The sequence below is a fragment of the Rhinopithecus roxellana genome, chromosome 21, assembly GCF_007565055.1.
Source record: "Rhinopithecus roxellana isolate Shanxi Qingling chromosome 21, ASM756505v1, whole genome shotgun sequence".
Classification (NCBI taxonomy): Eukaryota; Metazoa; Chordata; class Mammalia; order Primates; family Cercopithecidae; genus Rhinopithecus; species Rhinopithecus roxellana.
The window spans coordinates 5,353,844-5,374,501 of NC_044569.1; the positions used below are offsets into that span (position 1 = coordinate 5,353,844).

Genomic DNA, 20,658 nt, shown 5'->3' on the forward strand with positions numbered 1-20,658 from the left:
GGTTTTGCCATGTCGCCCAGGCTGGTCCTGAACTCCTGGGCTCACGTGATCCACCTGCCTTAGCCTCCCAAAGTGCTGGGATTACAGGTGTGAGCAACTGTGGCTGGTCTTTTTTTTTTTTTTTTTTCAAGGGACTTGCTCTGTCACCCAGGCTGAAGTGCAGTGGCAATGATTATAGCTCACCACAGCCTTGAACTCCTGGGCTCAAGTGATCCTCCTGCCTCAGCCTTCCAGTAACTGGGACTACAGGTGTACACCAAAAAGTCTCACTCTGTCACTCAGGCTGCAGTGCAGTGGTGTGATCTCGGCTCACTGCAACATCCACCTCCCAGGTTCAAGTAATTCTCCTGCCTCAGCCTCCCGAGTAGCTGGCATTACAGGAATGCACCACAAAGCCTGGCTATTTTCTGTATTTTTGGTAGAGATAGGGTTTTGCCATGTTGGCCAGGCTGGTCTCAAACTCCTGAACTCAAGTGATCCACTCACCTCGGCCTCCTAAAGTACTGGGATTATAGGCGTGAGTCACCATGCCCAGCCAATTTTTTTTTGTAGAGATGAGGGTCTTGCTATGTTGCTCAGGCTGGCCTCAAACTCCTGATCTCGAGCTATCTGACTGGCTTGGCCTCCCAGAGTGCTGGGATTACAGCTGTGAGCCACCCACCTGGCTCTTACAGCTTTCTTTAAGGCACTTAGCAATATGTATCAAAAGCTACACAAATGTGCATTCTTTCACTCAGAAAATTCGGTTCTGGCAAAAAAAAAAAAAAAAAAAAATTGAGAAACGAAAGCAAAAATGTCACAATGTTTACATAGTATTGCCCTCAATAATGGTAGAAAACTGGAAAATGAAAGTGAAAACATAATGTTCACAATAATGTTGCTCTTAATAATGGTAGAAAACTGGAAACAGCCTACATGTTAAAAAATAGAGGACTGAGTAAATAAAATACAGTAGGTTATTACTGTGGAATACCACACAGCTATCAGGCATCATGATGGAAAAGGACATTTAATCAAATGGAAATTGCTCATATTTTGTTAATTAAAAAGCAAGTCTGTGTCTTTGTTCTTAAAATAATTAAGGAGTTTTTTCTTTTTATATAAAACAGTTGAGTTTGTAATTGATAATGTAAATTAGCATAATTCTAATTTCATGAGTATTTGATCTACAATAATATATTAGCTGATTACAAAGCAATTCAGAACTAAATTGGGGTTAAACAGTAAACTGCTCTATGTGATAATTTGGACCCACATTTAACTTAAACCCCAAAGACAACAATGGGTGGTAAGAAATTTCTGGTGGACAATGTCATCAAATGAAAACTCTGCAGGGGAGCACAGGTGATATCCTGGAATGGTGGAAGGTATCTCTTAAAAGAATATAGAGTCTCTATGGAAAGGAAGATTAAATAAGATCATATATATACAGAGTTTACCATATAGTAGGTATTTTGGTGGCTAGAAAGCATTTGTTAAAATGTAAAACAAACCAAAAAAAAAAAAAAAAAAAAAAAAAAACCACTGCTAGAATGAGTCCTGATAAGTTAACAGGTGAAATTTACATACACATGACAGCATTTCCTATATCAGGGGTGAATAAAGTGTTCAGTATGTAGTTGGAAGTGTCACTGCTTCCTCCTCAAGGGGAAATTCTGGTCTCTCCTTCAATTGTTTTGTGGATTTCGTTACAGAGGGTGGGCAAAGAGGCTCATGCAAAGGGCAGCAGAGGCAGGTGGACTCCACTGGTGAGTTCAGTACCAGCTGAATACTAACTCAGTAGTGGGCCACTCCCTCTTGGAATGGAAAAGAAATTTCACATTGCTCTATGAGGCCTTCAGGAGGCTCTGAAGGATGAGAAGGATGGGAGGTGGTGAGTGGGGAAGGCTCTAGTCTCCATCTCCATTTCTAGCTGATTGACACTGTACTTCTGTGTAAGTCTTGTGTGAAGAAAAAGTTTTGGCACTTAAAAACATGTTTGGGCCCAGGTGCAGTGGCTCACGCTTGTAATCCCAGCACTTTGGGAGGCTGAGGTGGGCAGATCACCTGAGGTCAGAAGTTTGAGACCAGTCTGGCCAACATGGTGAAACCCTGTCTCTACTAATAATACAAAAATTAGCCGAGTGTGGTGGTGGGCCCCTGTAATCCCAGCTATTTGGGAGGCTGAAGCAGGAGAATTGCTTGAACCCAGGAGGCGGAGGTTGCAGTGAGCTGAGGTCGCTCTGCTGCATTCCAGCCTTGGCGATGGAGTGAGGCTCCATCTCAAAAAAATCCCAAAAAAACCATGTTTGGAAGCCAGTCATTAAATCTGAGGAGGAGAGGGAAAATGGGGAAACAGGTGATACAACTGAGAGGCAAGAAAAAAAGAATAAAGTCAACCTTTTTCGAGACTGCCCTTTATTTGTTCTCTACAGCCCTGAGTCTTCACTTGGTCTTTGCTCATGCTGCAACGTCAGCCAGAACTCACTAGACAAGTCAGCAGAGTCACCAGATGCCAGACATGCAGTAAGGAGCAGAGGTTTGAGTAAGACTGCATCTCCGCTCTTGGGAAGGCACGGGAGAAATACATCAACATGCTGTGGCACAGCCCGGTTCACATCCCACAACAAAATGGAAAGCCCTCTGCCGTCTTTTATACTCATTCTAAAACCTAAGTCCTACTGCTCTTCCATGTGGCTTCTCCAGCCTTTTCAGCCCCTGTGGTGTTTACTCACTGACTGAACTGACCTCTGCAGTCTCTCGACTTCTGTAGTGTCCAGTCACACTCTACACAGACTAAGACAGTGTCTGGAAGACACTGTGCTCACTAAGCACTTGGAATGATTCTTAGGTATTTTTTTTTATATTCTATTTAAATTATAAACAACAGGAGGGCAAAGACCATCATATTTCTGTTTCTACTTTTAGTACTTACTGAAGGCATTCAATAAATATTTGACTGGAAAAAATGGAGTAGTACTGGAAAAAAAAAAGTTGGTGAAAAGAATAGGAGAAGAGTTTTAAAATGCACTAAAAAGTAGGGAACAAAAAATTACTGTAAGATGTGAACGAAAAAACCCCTGCAATGTGACATGGGATGTATTTAACAGTCTCTGTATTTGTGGCCATTTGTAAGACAGCAAATATGACCACAGGTAAGTCAATCTTGGTTTAGGAATAGATAGAATTCCTCAGCATCTTTTCCAGTTTCACGCTTCTGGAGCTACCAAGTTTTGGAACTGGAAGAGACCTAGAGATCACAGAATCAGCTCCTCTCATCAGAGGGAGAATACGCTGGTGGCTGACAAGGTCAAGTGTCCATTCCAGCACCCAGTCCATACACCCTGAGTGGGCCCAGGGCAGGTGCAACACGGAGAACTGTTCTTTACTAATTCACACTGTAAGGAAACACAGTTTGAGTTTCCAGGTGTTCACTCATGTCATATAAATGTCAGTTCATTAAATGGCTTTACAATAGACCTTCTTCTGAGCTGGCTTTAACCATTTGATGATCTGAAATCAGCTAATGTTAATAGAGTGTTTTAGAATAAACACAATTCGTCTACCACGGTTAAAGAGAACTACTGTCTCATCAATAGAAAGTTTATTAAAACTTTGATTAATACAAACCCCAAACTTGAAACAGCTGATTAAAAATAAACACTTCGGTTTATCTGTGTTTTCTAAATGTTAACATTTGGGTATCATTTAGAAGTTTTTGGCTGGGCGTGGTGGCTCACGCCTGTAATCCCAGCACTTTGGGAGGCTGAGGCAGGTGGATCACTTAAGGTCAGGAGTTTGAGACCAGCCTGGCCAACATGGTGAAACTCCATCTCTAATAAAAATATAAAAAAATTAGTTGGGCATGGTGGCAGGCACCTAGAATCCCAGTTACTCAGGAGGCTGAGACAGGAGAATCGCTTGAACCTGGGAGGTCGAGGTTGCAGTGAGCAAAGATTGGACCACTGTGCTCCAGACTGGGGGGCAGAGCGAGGCTCTGTCTCAAAAAAAAAAAAAAAAAATATATATATATATATACACACACACACACACACACACACATACATACATATATATGAATTTAAAAACTTCTAAATATATATAATGTATATCAAAAAGGAATTATATATATATTTAAAAAGGAACATAAGACATTCCCACATTTAATACCTTTGCTCTTTTCTTATACTTAAAAATATCAATTTTAGATTGAAGAGGAAAGGAGGAATATGCTTATTTCCATACCCTTGTCTAAGATCATTCACTCTGCTCCATAAATCTTTGAGATTTCTACTACCACTGACTTAAGAACTATGATTCATCCAGGTTTAAACCAGTAGCTAGTGACAAAAGTCAGAGGTAGCTGGAATCCAGATCTCACATTTCTCTTTTCGGCAATTTATCGCTTGCTTCATAATCTAACTGATGAAAACGGCCTCTCTTTGATTAAGAATAGCATGCCTAGCAAATCGTCTCAAGATGTGGATTTGGGGCATTACCACTTTATCTTCAAAAAGAAGACCACAAAGAAGGTTACAGAGGCTGCAAATTTATCTGATCATGCCTTGCTGTGTGGTCATGCCTCATGAGGTGATGGAAGAGGACTAGAAAAGGAGTTAAAAGTAGGCCTGTGGGGTGCAGGAAGGTGGTTCCTGGCAGCTGCAGATTGGTGCCACCCAGCCAAACTCTGTGAAGGGACTGTGATCTGTGTAGCCATGGTCACAGAGGTTCCCGGGCCCCTGAGTGCCATGACTGAGAAACTGAGTTCTTCATTTATTTAATTTTACTATAACTTAAATTTGTTTTGTTTTTTGTTTTTTTTTTTTGAGACGGAGTCTCGCTCTGTCGCCCAGGCTGGAGTGCAGTGGCCGGATCTCAGCTCACTGCAAGCTCCGCCTCCCGGGTTCACACCATTCTCCTGCCTCAGGCCTCCCGAGTAGCTGGGACTACAGGCGCCCGCCACCTCGCCCGTCTAGTTTTTTTTTGTATTTTTTAGTAGAGATGGGGTTTCACGGTGTTAGCCAGGATGGTCTTGATCTCCTGACCTCGTGATCCACCCGTCTCGGCCTCCCAAAGTGCTGGGATTACAGGCTTGAGCCACCGCGCCCGGCCTATAATTTAAATTTAAATAGCCACACGTGGGAGTGGCTCCCGAATTGGAGCTCTGTCTAGATATTTGAGCTAGATGCTTTTAAAATGTAAATCGCTGTTCTTACAGGTTAGTATGAATTTATCTAAATATTTTAGTGTCTACTGGGTGTTAGAAACTGGAGATATAAAGTAAATTTATCATGGTTCCTCCTCTGAGGGAACATGTACTCTGGTGGGACAGAGAAATAAGTGAATAATTACATGACAGGGTGTTAACTGTTCCAGCGAAACAGAGGGATGAACGGGTTATGACAGAATCACAAAGAAGGGGTCCTGGCAGGCTAGCGGTATCTGGGAGACTTCCTAAGACAAAGCGAGGCCATGCTGACTCTGACAAGGACATGAGGGGAGACCGCAGACACGGCTAAGCACCACGCTGAGCACCGATGGGCTGTGCGGGAAGAGTGAATGGCTGCGCGTGGCTGAGGCATAAACCAGAGGCAGGGAAGGTGTGACATTAGGTCATAGGTGTCTGCAGGCATGTGATCAGGGGATGTAAATTTTATTCTGTACGTGCCAGGGAGCCTTCCAAAGGTTTTAAGCAGGAGTTACAAAGAGCAGTGAGTGCAAGATGGAATTTAGGGAGCCAAGAAGAAAAGTCAGATAGACTGAAGAGACAGTAAGAGAGAGAGACCAACTGACGTTGGTAATACGAATATTTCTTAGTTATTGATATTTGAAAAACCTTCAGTAGCAAAATTATTATTGGTATTGCTTAGAATGGGGTGGAGACCAATGAGAGGAGAATTAAAGAATAATTCCTCAGATTCCACCTTGGATGGAGCCAGCAACTAGGATAGCAAGCAGAAGATGAGAAACTAGGGGGGGTGTGTGCATGCATGCAGGTGTGTGTATGTGCATGTGTGTAGCTAGGGTTTGTGTGAAGCTGGGGGATGTGCGTGGCTGGGGTGTGTGTGTGTGCACGCACGCATGTGCAGCTAGGGGAAGTGTGTATGAAGCTAGGGTGTATGTGTGTGCATGTGCGTGCGTAGCTAGGCTGTGTGCGTGAAGCTAGGATGCGTATGTATGTGAGTGTGTAGCTAGGATGTGTGTGTGTACATGTGTAGCTAGGGTGTGTATGTGTGTGTGTGTGTGCATGCATATGTAGCTAGGGTGTGTGTGTGTGATTTGGCAAGTGGGTGAGGGAGAAGGGAGGGAAGAAGAGAATGTCATTTTACCTAAGTTGATTTTGAGGAGGGGGCAGTGGAGACCCAGCAGGCAATGATGTATACAATACTGATACTGCAGATAGGAACCTGAGATGGGTGTGGGAAGCATTAACATGTAGGTGGATGTTGACATCAGGAAGGATATGATATCTTTCCCTCTCCACAAAGGGCAGTAGGTGGAAGATGAAATCTGGAGAATACTATTAGAATTTTCTTTTTTGGAATTTTATCTGTTGGTATTATGATTACAAAAAGAACAGTCCTAAGTATGAGTGTGTGGATTTTAGAGGGAGAAGAATCTATGCAAAATGTTTTTCTTAACTTTATTTTTTTGTTCCCCAAACAAATGGGAAGATACTAAGGTAATATAAGTTGGAAAACTGTTGACTTGTTTTAACCCCACTTACAATTTAAGACTGTATATGTGTGTGTGTGTGTGTGTATATATATATATTTTTTTCTTTTTCTTTTTTTGTTTCTTGAGACAGAGTCTCACTCTGTTGCCCAGGTTGGAACGCAGTGGCACAATCACAGCTCACCGCAGACTCGAACTCCTGGGCTCAGGGAATCCTCCTGCCTTAGCCTCCCAACTAGCTGGGACCAGAGGTATGTGCTACTGCACATGGCTAATTTTCAAATTTTTTATAGAGACACGGTCTTGCTATGTTGCCCAGGCTGGTCTCAAACTCCTGGGCTCAGTGATACTCCTGCCTTGGCCTACCAAAGTGCTGGGATTATAGATATGAGCCAACATGCCCGACAAAAATTTTAGTCTTCTATAAATTACAGCCACTATATTGGTCTTTACTAATAACAGAAAGTAATCTACTATTTAATTTCCTGCAAATCAAATTAATTTTAATCCTAGCTTTATTGGTTGAAAAATGAGAAGAGATTAAGCAACAACCGAAGCCAGATAATCAGTAAACTGGGTCAGAGAGCATTAAGCACCCTCATCTTGGAGTCCAGCTGTGTGAACTGGGCCTTACCTCAGACTCCGAGCTGTCCAGTTCGGCCAGAGTTGGGGCTCTGAGGAGCTTCCTCCGCTGTGCAGGCACCTGCTGTGCAGTACGTAACCCGTTTTCTTTTGTTTGTGATGTCAAACCTCCATTTACCATAGATGACTCCATCAGATTCTTTGTAGATTCAGGGGTAGTTACATCTGGTAAAAAAGCAAAAGCTGACCTTTTCTTGAGCCAAGACAGGTTATCTGTGCTGGAACCATACCAGGCAACACAGCATTTCACACAAAAACACAGAGGCTTGATTCAGTAACACCTTGCCTATGTACAGAAAACTTTTTCTGGTTGGATATTAACTGTCAAATTCAATTAAAGGAAACTTTAAAATGAATAATTACATATTCATACTTGTAGATGAGAATTTAGAGTTAAAACTGATAACTGACTCCAACCTGTTTATTTTCCAGATGAAGAAACTGGGGCTGAGAGAAGCTAGTTTACTTCACAGCCTCTAAGGATCTAGTGATACATGGATGAAGACAGGACACACACAAAGCCTGACCAGACACATGGCTGTAAGATCTGAAAATGTTTTGGTTTAAAAACAAAAATGGCTAATAATCTATATTCATATAAACATATTTAATGTGAACACAAAAAGTCTGGGATACATTTCCTCTGATGTGTCTGATTTATATTACTAAGAGCTCAAATTTGGATGAGAAGGCAATACGACAAATGACAGATAATGAAGCAGTCTACAGTATGGTGTGATGGGGATGGTTTGGGTCTCTACTGCTATCTGCTCTCCTTTCGTCTGTAAAATGAGGATATTAACAGAGGCAGGCTTGTTGTGAGCATTAAACAGGTTAATAATTGTATATAAAATTCTGTGCCTAGTACAGGCAGTGAACAATAAATGTTAGCAATTATTCATACTGATTTAACTCTATTGGCGAATAAATAAGCTAAGGCTCAGATGGATTCGGCCAGAGTGGCACTATAGTGTCATGCCACAGCTGATCTATGAGTCTTTCTCAGTACTGACTCTGATGGCCTGCTTTTTGGTACCATAGCCTGGAATCCTCGAAGGCAAATGGAACTACTTTTCTTCAGTATTTCAAATGAAGGTTAAAAATGGGCTAAATTAATAACTATAAAATCAGTGTATTTAGAAGTGAAAAAGAGCAGTTATTGCATGATGCAATTTATAGACCAGCACACTCGACTGCTCTTTGCATGTGGACAGTCTGCGAGGCTGCCGTAAATGGGGCAAAGGGCATGCTAAGTACTAAAGTGAACAAGACTGACTGATGCTCTTTTAGAGGGGAAAGCACTGTAAATGAGGTTACTATAAACACAAGAATGTGGCCCGGCATGGTGGCTCAAGCCTGTAATCCCAGCACTTTGGGAGGCCGAGGCAGGGGGATCAATTGAGGTCAGGAGTTTGAGACCAGCCTGACCAACATGGTGAAACCCCATCTCCACTAAAAATACAAAAATTAGCCGGGAGTGGTGGTGGACGCCTGTAATCCCAGCTACTCAAGAGGCTGAGGCAGGAGAATCAAAGCGAGACTGTGTCTCAAAAAAAAGAACAACCCCCGCCCCAAGAATGTGCTGTTTATAGTAGGATATTTCTCCCCAAGCAAGTAATATTGACACACCTTAAGTATGAGAGGTGGAGCTCCAGGACACATGTGTATACAGGTGTGTTCTAGTGCAGCTTTCCCTGACATTATTTATAAGAACCATGTAAATTATTTCTTATTACAAATGATACATATCCTATTTAATATTTATGATTTCTGCTTATTTTTGAAGTGTTTGAACAAGCTAGAAATAATGGAAGGAAAAGAAAAAGAAAAAAGGGAAAGAGAAGGGAGGGGGAAAGGAAAGAAGGAAGAACAGCTGTCCATTAATTATCTTTTTACATAAAATTTTTAATCGAGAACTTGACAACATATGCATTTATTTTATTGTTACCTTCCCAGGCATTACATAGCTAGAACAAATAAAGAATAGTGATGGTGGTGGGGAGTGCTGAAAGGGACAAAAGGAAAAAAGCAGCAAGGTTTTATACAAATTATAAATGTAAAAATCTTAAAATAAATATTTCAATAAGGAGATATGAAAAATAGAATTGTTGGTATTTTGTAGGAATCTTCTAATCTTCTTCTATAATAATGAGAAATAGAATTGTTGACATTTTGTAGGAATTTTCTAAGAGAAAGCACAAGTATTTCAAACGCACACCCTTCCACCTTTCCTAGCCATGTACTCACAGAGGCTCCCGCCGTTCACCTGGCAGCAGGTCACTTTCTAATTAGTATCATTAGAGTTATCATAATAAGAGAAACACAACCAGCTTTCCACACTGGCCCCACATTTCCAATCGACAAAGCCAGAGTTTCCCTAAGAATAGCACTGCATGCATACCACTGCACAGAGGAACACTCATATAGTTTTGGCAGTTATTTATTTATTTATTTGAGACAGTCTTGCTCTGTCACCAGGCTGGAGTGCAGTGGCGCAATCTCGGCTCACTGTAACCTCCGCCTCCTGGGTTCAAGCGATTCTCCTGCCTCAGCCTCCCAAGTAGCTGGGACTACAGGCACGCGCCACCACGCCCAGCTAACTTTTTTGTATTTTTAGTAGAGTCAGGATTTCACCATGTTGGCCAGGATGGTCTCGATCTCCTGACCTCGTGATCCTCCCGCCTCAGCCTCCCAAAGTGCTGGGATCACAGGCGTTAGCCACTGCACCCAGCCCATATTTATTTTAATGTGATGGAAAAAAAAATTCTATTTTTTTGCTGCAGAAAAAAAAACTGTATTTTAAGATCCATGATTTTATTGTTTAAGAAATGTTTAAAGTTGTTTATGACAGATTAAAAATTTTTAATAGTACTGGTGACACTTAAGGCTGGCAGAAAATTATAAAGATGGTATATGAACTGAAGTTTAGGGAATGCTGTCAAATGACAGTGACTGCCCTGAGTTCAGTTCATTCTCAATGCAGGGGATTTGAGAAATTGTCTAATAGCTCTCTAATTGCCTGAACCCTGTGCTATGAGATTGATAATTGTCATTTTAGCTAACTGTCTGAGAGTAGTGAAAGAAAACATCTGTATTAAATTCAAAGCTTTGAGAAAAACTGAATTAATAAAAAATGGGTTATGTCACAGCCAGGTTTCAAGATGATCTAAACACTGAATGATTTTATCTCACACCACAGATCTGCAAAAGACTTAATTGAACTTCATTTTTTTTTAGACAGGGTCTCATTCTGTTGCCCAGGTTGGAGTACAGTGGCACAATCTGTACTCCAATGGCTCACTGCAGCCTTGACCTCTTGGGTTCAGGCAATCCTCCCACCTCAGCCTCCCAAGTAGCTGGGACTACAGGTGTGTGCCACCACGCCTAGCTAATTTTTTAGTATTTTTGTGTGTGTGTGTAGAGACAGGGTTTTGCCATGTTGTCCAGACTGGTCTTAATAACTCCTGGGCTTAAGCAAACCTCCCACCTTACCCTCCCAAAGTGCTGGGATTCTAGACGTGAGCCACTGTGCCCAGAAAATGTATTTTTAAGAAGTTTGATTACTATATTTTTCTGTTTAAATGAATAAATTACCATTTTTACTTTAATGTATCAAATGAGAAAAGCGAAACACTTGGATAGGCTTTGTATTTCTTGTACATAAGATGGCATTTCTTAAAAAAAAACTGGTGATATTTATATGTAAGCAAAATATTTAAGAGGTGAAATATTTAGATATGGCTTTAGAAATCACATACCTTAGGTTTAGAACCTAAAATGCATACCCATGATATTAAATATGTGTCTACTGCCTTATTTAGTGTGAGGAAATGTGACTGACATATAAATTATATACTTAATATTTGTATAGGAAAAACAAGTTATACTTACCATAAGTGATGTTGAATAGATTAAGATTTTCACTAATAATTAATATTTCTAAGATATACTTAAGCAGTAGCATATACTTCATTATCTTGTACTTAAGTTCAGGGTTATCATCTACACTGTATGTTTACAATGTTTCTCACTAGTTTGTTCATTTTCTAACCCAGAAAATGCACTCCAATCTTTGCATTTAAGTTAGAAAAATGAATCAATCTTTTCTATTTATAATTCGGGAAATTTTAATTAATAGTTAAAATGCAACATGAAAAACATAAAAGCAGCACAAGAAATCAAGAAAGAAGCATTAGGAAATCACAAAGTACACGAAGACATGAAATAAATTACAGCAAATGATAAGCAGTGAAACCAAATAAAAATTCTCTGCTACCCTTTTACACTAAGAAATTTAAGTACCAAAAATTTTCTTTCCAAACAGAACCCATCATACAGGCTGCAAGAACACAGAACACACTACATACCTATACATGAGGTGTGTGAGCATGTTGTCAACATCAGCAATGTGCCTAATTTAGATGAACTAATGGCCAATGTGTTTAGGCAGCCAACCACTCCCTTCCTTATTGTGGTCCAACTAATAGAAGGATCTTTTGTAGATACTCAAAAAAGATAGAGTATCTGTAATGTATAGAGTATCTGTAATGTATTGCCAACTTTTGGGGATTAGTAGTGACATATACATTACTATGTTTCTGCATTTATTTTCCAGACCAAATTTTTTACAAGGTCACTTTGCAAATGGCTGAAAAACTAAAAATTCCAAGTGAATAAAGAAAAAAGAAAAAGCTCTTCTGTGGTCAGTCAAAAATGGTAACTGAGTGTAAAATACTATAGTCACGTCTCATACCTACACAAATAAGCAGAAGATTTAAAAACCGTTGGAAACTAGCTTTGTAGCTGGAAGATACTCAATACATATTCATATACAGAATATACTAGAACTCTTTAAACATTAATTTGTAAGTAAGGTATGCCAACAATTCTTTGTATCTTGAGGCATTCAATGGCATTGAAAAGAAAATCCTGAAAGAAAATATTTGTGCCAACATCTCATCTCATTTTATACTTAAAACAGTAGCTTCCAAAATTAAAAACTCTAACTTGCAAAATATTTTATTGGGATTAAGTTGGCTTTGAAAATTCAACTGGCTGGGTGAGGTGGCTTACGCCTGTATTCCTAGCACTTTGGGAGGCCAGTTGGTGAACTGCTTAAGCCCAGGGGTTCGAGAGCAGCCTGGGCAACATGGTGAAACCTTGTCTCTACTTCCTAAAATAAATAAATAAAGAAAATTCACTCATATATATTTAAAGTTTTAATTTAAAAAGAGTTGATTTTATAGACCAAATTTAGTCATTTCACTATTAATCTCTGTTTAACAGAAAGGTCTAAACTTGCACTACAAATCTGAGGCACATAATTATATATTACAACCAAAGCCATTACAATGCTCTTGTATTTTTATACTCTTTTATTTTTTTTTTGGAGACAGTCTCACTCTGTTGCCCAGGCTGGAGTTCAGTGATGTGATCTTGGCTCACTGCAACCTCCGCTTCCCAGCTTCAAGCAATTCTCCTGCCTCAGCCTCCCAAGTAGCTAGGACTACAGGCGCATGCCACCACACCCGGCTAATTTTTTTGTATTTTTAGTTGAGACGGGGTTCTACCATGTTAGCCAGGATGGTCTCAAACTCCTGACCTCATGATCTGCCCACCTCGGCCTCCCAAAGTGCTGAGATTACAGGTGTGAGCCACCGCGCCCGGCCTGTATTTTTATACTCGTAATCATGATTCAAAGTCATTCATGATTAGGCTGTATCCACTGAGCACAAAGACACAAAAGACAGTTCTTGCCCATCAACTGAGGTGCTGTCATCTGAAGTAGATAACCATTTTAAGTTTAGTTACTTAAATAACTGAATGCTTTAGAGAACAGGAAGTAGATGCATCAGAATTTTGTTTCTACAAAGTTTTTTCTGTTCTCTTAGGGCAAAGGTCTGCTATAGGCTTTAACCTCATTGCTCTAGAAGAGCCTGGGCAGTGACAGCCACCATAAGATGGGCACCATTTTCTAGAACCATGAGTATGGCATGATGGTTCTTCCAAAATTGCTTGGGAGAAAACAGATTTACTGTAGTCTTGTATCTTTTTTACATATATTGCTTTCAAATAAGCAGAATGTTTTATTTTACTGACCATGGCTTAGAAGAAGCCTTTCCATTTTCTTTTTTAACATGTTTGAACAAGCAGATGAATGAAATGTATTTCACAGAAACCACAAAAGCCACGTCAGGTGTAAAAGCGTTTTTGTTTTTTTTTACCTGACAAGTCAAAACTGTAAGACATGCTAAGTGGCCGCATTGCTGAAAAAAAGAAAACAAACAATAAAAAGAAAATAATTCAGCTGTTAGGAATATACAAGGAGGACAAAAAAGGGAACAGATTAATGAAGACCCTCAGTGGCTACATGTCAGACTCTAAGGCAGAAACTAGTGAATGAACATCTCAAATACATTAAAACCATGCAAGAGTCTTAGTTTCAATTACATCACTAAGACTTGAAATGGAGGAACAATAAAGGGAAAAAGTAACTTTTTAAAAAACAAGTTAAAAATGAAAGCATGATAAAAATACAAACATTTTAAATAATCACAGAATAGGATTTCTGACTTAAATATAGATGTTTTTAAAAAGTCTTGTTTTAAAACATGATTTTGGGGAACATATAACATCTTTAAAATTTCAGAGTAAATTTATCCTTCAATAATTTATGTCAGGATGAAAATTTGGCTCTCGGAATAAAGGCGAAACAATTTATAAAAAATTCTCAGTTCAGCTAGCTCAGCAGCATCACCACTATGTGTCAATAAACTATCTACTGTAGGCCGTATAACCTAGTAGTTGAAGGACAGTCAGACTGCCCGAGTTTGAACCTCAGCTCTGCCACTTACTGGGAGTGTGACACCAGGCAAGTTACTTAACCTCTCTGTGCTGTAGTTACTTCAACTGTAAAATGAGAATAATCCTGTCTTATGGAATTGTTATAAAGATTAAATAATTTCATGTAAAAAGGGTGCTTAGAATAGTGCTTGACACATAGTAAAAACTGAATATAGTAGTCCTTCCTTATCGTAGTTTCACTTTCCATGGTTTCAGTTACTCATGATCCAAAAATATCAAATGAAAAATCCCAGAAATAATTCATAAGATTTATTTATTTATTTTGAAATGGAGTCTCGCTCTGTTGCCAAGGCTGGAGGGCGGTGGTGTGATCTCAGTTCACCGCAACCTCCGCCTCCCAGGTTCAAGCGATTCTTGTGCCTTAGCCTCCTGGGTAGCTGGGATTACAGGCGCCCACCACCATGCCCGGCTAATTTTTGTATTTTTGGTAGAGACAGGGTTTTTCCATATTGGCCAGGCTGGTCTCGAACTCCTAGTCTCAGCTGATCTACATGCCTCGGCCTCCCAAAATGTTGCAATTACAGACGTAAGCCATCATGCCCGGCCAGTTAATAAGTTTTAAATTGCATGTTTCCTGAATATTACTTTTTCTATTTTATTATTGGTAATTGTGAATCTCTTACTGAGTCTATTTTATAAAATAAACTTTTTCATAGGTATGCATGTAAAGGAAAAAACAGCATATACAGAGTTTGGTACTATCCATGGTTTCAAGCATCCACTTGGGGTCTTGGAATATATCTCCCCCTCAGATAAAAGAAGACTACTGTCATTATCTTTTGTTTTTTTTTTGAGACAGAGTCTCACTCTATTGCCAGGCTGGAGTGCAGTGGCTGCAGTGGTGCAGTCTCAGCTCACTACAGCCTTCAAGCGATTCTCCTGCCTCAGTCTCCTGAGTAGCTGGGATTACAGGTGCCTGCCACCAGGCCCAGCTAATTGTTGTTTTTTTAGTAGAGATGGGGTTTTTCATCATGTTGGCCAGGATGGTCTCGAACTCTGACCTCACGATCCGCCCACCTTGGCCTCCCAAAATGCTGGGATTACAGGCGTGAGCCACTGTGCCCAGCCATCATTTCTTAAAAATGAAATTATTATGTATTTCCTGTTGAAGCACTCTACTTTTAAAATGTATTGCATATAATAACCATTAAATTGTATACTTTAAATGAGTGAATTTTATGGTATATAAATGCCATATAGCTCAATAAAAGCTGTTAAAAAGGTTATTGCAGAGATGTGATGATTCAGGACAGTGAGGAACATCTATTTTCACTGCAGTTCAAAGCTCTTACCAGTACCTTGAGAATAATGCATCAAAGAGAGAACATCTTTCCTGTGACCCAGGCTCACAGCCTTCCTAGGATTGTTCGGAAACCACCACACCAGACACTGAAGCATAGGACTTCAGACCTCCACTGACCATTCTTCCCTTTCTCTCCAACAAAGCATAGTCTTTGTTTTCCATTCCAAAAACGAAATCTACCAGGACTTCCCATATTCTCCAAAACTGCTGAAGCCAAAGCAATGCCTCACTGAATATCTTTATCCAAATGTGTAAGTTAGGATGTATGTTTTAAACAGGCATTTTACTGCGTTTTAGTTATCTCACAGGAAATTGGTTAGGGATTTTGTGTTGACAAAAATAATCTTCCTCGAACTTATCTCAGAAAACTTTTCTAAAAAGAAAAAAAAATCTTCCACTCACCATTCAAAAACCTGTGCTTCTAAACTCCTATATTACCTACTCTAGATTTTCCTAATTATGTAAAGCAAATACAATATTACATATTGTCACAGCACTCTTCCATCTTCTCTAGTATCTTCTTATTCTGCTCTTTTTTTCTCTAGCACATGAATATATCTTTTGAAATAAGGTTGACTACTGTGTTAAGAAGGGGATGCAATTATTTCTTGGGAGATGACATTTATATATTTTCCAATCTCTATACCAAAGAGAGAATAAAAATTGAGGATGTCAATTAAGATGTTTAGAAGAAAGAAAATAATCAGAGACATGAACAAAGACTGATGTACAACAATAGTAATTTCAGACTTAATAGGAAAAAATGGAAAAAGCCCCCGAATCAGGAAAATAGGTAAATAAAACCCAAGTTAGCCATCTGTTAGGAGATCACAACCTTATAAATCATATTTGGAGTCATATTTAATGACATAGGAAGATGGTCGTGCCAAATAAAACATTAGATGCAGAGAACAGAGTACGGTATATACAGTTTTCATCCTCATTTTGTAATGCACAAGTAAATTCACAGTGGATGCCTCTGGCTGTTGTAATTATGGGTAACATTTTCTTCTTTAAACATTCAGACATTTTTGCCATTGCTGCAGCGAGCTCCTACTTGCAATTACATGTAGGGGAAAAGTGATACAAATATTTAGGGAAACTTTTCTTCAAGTTAATTCTGCCGATATTATCATAACTGAATTCCCCAAAGCAAAACCGTATAGTAAGAACCAATGTAGCTCCGTAGGAAAAAATGACCCCAATCCCTTACTTTACAATGAGGGTTTAATATCAATTTGAACTCAGAACTCTAGAAGTAACACTCTTACAGAACAGTATCTTTCTATAACAGCTCAATTCTGGTTGTTGTGAAATACCAACTGTCAAGGTTAAAATAAAGACATACTTAACATAACAATGATATTTAATTATTCTAAAGTAGGGTTTCCATTAGCAACTAAATATAATTTTAAAAAGTGAAACTGAAGAATATGTATGTGACAAAGGCTTGCTATGAGAGATTGAATCACTAATCAAAAAGCTCCCCAGCAGAGGCCCAGGACCAGAAGGATTCACTGGTGAATTCTACCAAATATTGAATGAAGAATTAATGCCAATCCCTCTCAAGCTCTTTCAAAACACTGAAGATGAGAGAACACTTTTTTTTTTTGAGATGGAGTCTCGGTCTGCCTCCCAGGCTGGAGTGCAGTGGCCGAATCTCAGCTCACTGCAAGCTCCGCCTCCCGGGTTCACGCCATTCTCCTGCCTCAGCCTCCTGAGTAGCTGGGACTACAGACGCCACCACCTCGACCAACTGGTTTTTTGTATTTTTTGGTAGAGACGGGGTTTCACCGTGTTAGCCAGGATGGTCTCGATCTCCTGACCCCGTGATCCGCCCGTCTCGGCCTCCCAAAGTGCTGGGATCACAGGCTTGAGCCACCGCGCCCGGCCGAGAGAACATTTCTAATTTTGTTTTACGAGGCCAAAAGCCCCAAAAGTACAGGCTAAAATCCTTAACGAATATAGATTCAAAATTCGGAAGAAAATACTAGCCAACTGAATCCATCAGCACCATAAAAGGATCATACATTATGACCAAGTGGGATTTATCCCTGGGATGCAAGGATAGCTTAAGACCTGAAAATCAATTAACATGATATACCACCGTAACAGAATAAAGAATAAAAATCACATGATCATTTCAAATGCAGAGAAAGCATGTGACAAAATTCAACACCTTTTCATAATAAAAACACTCAACAAATTAGGAATAGAAGGAAATTACCTTAACATAATAAAGGCCACATATGTAAAGCTGACAGCTAACATCACACTCAACAGGGGAAAACTGAAAGCTTTTCCTCTAAAATCAGGAACAAGGCAAGGATGACCACTTCTATATTCAACATAGTACTGGTAGTTCTAGCCAGAGCAATTAGGCAAAAAAAGAAATAAAAGGCATCCAACTGGAATGAAAGTAATAAAAGTATCCCTGTTTGCAGATGACATGATCTTATAGGTAGTGTATTGAAAAAAAATTTTATGGAGTTTTCTATCTCTAACAACAAACTATCAAGGAGATTAGAAAAACAATCCCATTGACACCACCACCAAAAAGAATAAAATATCTAGGAGTAAATTTAATAAAGGAGGTAGAAGATTTACACACAAAAACTACAAGACAGAAATAAATGGAAGAATAATGTTCACGAATTGAAAGACTTACTGTTAACATGGGAATACTACCCAAAGCTACATACAGATCCAACAGAGTCCCCATGAAAATCCTAATGGTATTTTTTACAGAAACAGAAGATAATCCTAAAATTCCCATGGAACCACAAAAGACAATGAATAAAATTCCCATGGAACCACAAAAGACAATGAAGAGCCAATCAACCTTGAGAAAGAATAACAAAGCCGGAGACATCACACTTTCTGATCTTACAATATGTTACAAAGTTACAATAATAAAAACAGCATGGTACTGGCAAACAACAATGGAACAGAACAGAGTCCAGAAATGAACCCACATATATACAGTCAACTGATTTCTTTTTTTTTTTTTTTTTTTTTGAGGCGGAGTCTCGCTGTCTCCCGGGCTGGAGTCCAGTGACCGGATCTCAGCTCACTGCAAGCTCCGCCTCCCAGGTTCATGTCATTCTCCTGCCTCAGCCTCCGGAGTAGCTGGGACTACAGACGCCGCCACCTCGCCCGGCTAGTTTTTTGTATTTTTTAGTAGAGACGGGGTTTCACTGTGTAGACCAGGATGGTCTCGATCTCCTGACCTCGTGATCCGCCCGTCTCGGCCTCCCAAAGTGCTGGGATTACAGGCTTGAGCCACCGTGCCCGGCCATAGTCAACTGATTTCTTTCGTTTTTCTTTCTGTCCATGGAATCTTGCTGTCACCCAGGCTAGAGTGGAGTGGTACAATCACAGCTCACTACAGCCTTGATCTCCTGGGCTCAAGTGATCCACTCTGAAGCTTTGTCACCAGAAAGTACATTTAATTATTTCAACCCATGAGAGTACTCTGTACAGTCCAGTGCTGTACTATGGACACAACATCGAACAAGACAGACATGGGCGCTGTCATCACAAAGGTCACAAAACAGAAGGGCCAGGATTAAACAAGGAAAATCAACATGGAGTGGTGGAAGAGTTCAAGACTGGAAGCAAGAGGAGAGTCAGGGCTGCTGCGACAGATGACAGCCTCGGCTAGGATAGTGGCTGCTGGGTTGAGAAGAGTGGAAGATTAAAAAGATCCAGAGGAAGTAAAATCAACAGGAGTTGGCCATCAGGTAAGAGTCAAAGATTATGTTAAGGTTTCTACATTGGGAAAACAAAATGAGATGGTTTGGGGACAGACAGGATGAGTTCACTTGTGGACATGTTGGGTTTGTCTTGCTTGTAGGATATGAGAAGGCTCTATCTAGCAGACAGCGGGACGTATGAGTCTGAATTTTTAGAGACCTGCAATGTAGACTGTGAGCTGGAAGGTAGTCAGAAACAAAAACCATGGAAGAGGGTATGGTTGCTCAGGGAGAACAGAACCCAGGATAGAAACTTGAAAGTCCAAGAGTCTGAAAGAGGCAGAAGAGATCAGAGGAGAAAACTAGCAGAGTGGGAGTCACAGAACCAGATCCTTTCCTGTTAAGGTATCACTATAGACTGTTTTCCGAAAGGCAGTTTCTCTGGATTCTTTGGGCATTTTTAGTCTTACAAACGGAAAGACAGTCGTATAAACAAAAATGTGTACAAACATCTTATAATACGGCCTTTCTATAAATCAAAATCAATATGTGCTTATAGCATACACTAAAAAATAAAAAATAATAACTATAAAGGAAGTTTAGAAATAAGTTAAGTGATATCAGGTAATAACATGCTTTCATGACATAATACCGTAACTTTAAACCCATAATAAACATAAGGTAAAACTATGTCTCTATCATCTATATTTCTAAAATATAATACCTTATCTTTGTATACGCAATACAATTTATAAAGTATTTTTACCATAATCCTATTTAATTCTTACATAAAAGTCATAATGTAGGTTAAGAGGAATTTTTATCCCGCTTCTGCCAATGAAGAAAATGATGCTCAGACAGGTAAAGAAACTTTGCTAAAACCTCAGTCTAGAGACAGGCAGAGCCCTTTCAATTATGGCATGATGTTCTCATAATAGTTCAGTATTAGAGAGGGGGAAGGATTTCCCACCCTATCAATTTCAAGTAAGTGTGAGGGGGTATGTATGTGAGAGAGTGAGAGTGAGAACGAGTGAGTGAGATACAGACAAATGAACAAGGAATGAGAACTCTTTACTTTCATGGGGCTGGAAAAGATCCTTTTCCCAGGGGATGACTCTAGACTGAGTACAGGAAGCAGTGGACTCACCTAATCTGCTACGTCTAATCTCCTCTGGTGAAACAGGCCGCAGCTTTCTTTCTGCTTTAATTTCTTCTAATATTCTTTCATGGAGGCTCCGTGGCCGTGGTGGAGTTGGTTTCAGTTTTCTGGCTGAGACCTTGAAAGTAAGAAAAATGGCTAAAGACTTGAGTAATTACGTAATTTTTACTGAAGTCCAGTCATACAGTACAGTATTATAAACTACATTTCATTGATTGAAACACTGCTTGATAAAAGACTACTTTCAAGTCATTAAATATTAAGGTTCCTAAAGCAATAGGGAGCTTATTGGATATCAGAGTGATTTGGTTATACATACTCAAATTTTATTTTATTTTTAT

General features: G+C 39.6%; 1 protein-coding gene across 3 annotated transcripts in view; it reads right to left on the bottom strand.

Annotated features, from left to right (window-relative positions):
• SPIRE1 (spire type actin nucleation factor 1) overlaps positions 1-20,658 on the bottom strand; it is a 190,787-nt gene that overhangs the window by 27,153 nt on the left and 142,976 nt on the right. For all 3 annotated transcript variants that reach the window (XM_010375678.2, XM_010375650.2, XM_030925978.1), the window contains 2 exons: positions 20,306-20,435; positions 7,289-7,461 (listed from right to left, as the gene is read on the bottom strand). In XM_010375678.2, the coding sequence (XP_010373980.2) occupies positions 7,289-7,461; positions 20,306-20,435 (303 nt within the window). The remainder of the gene's footprint in view (positions 1-7,288; positions 7,462-20,305; positions 20,436-20,658) is intronic.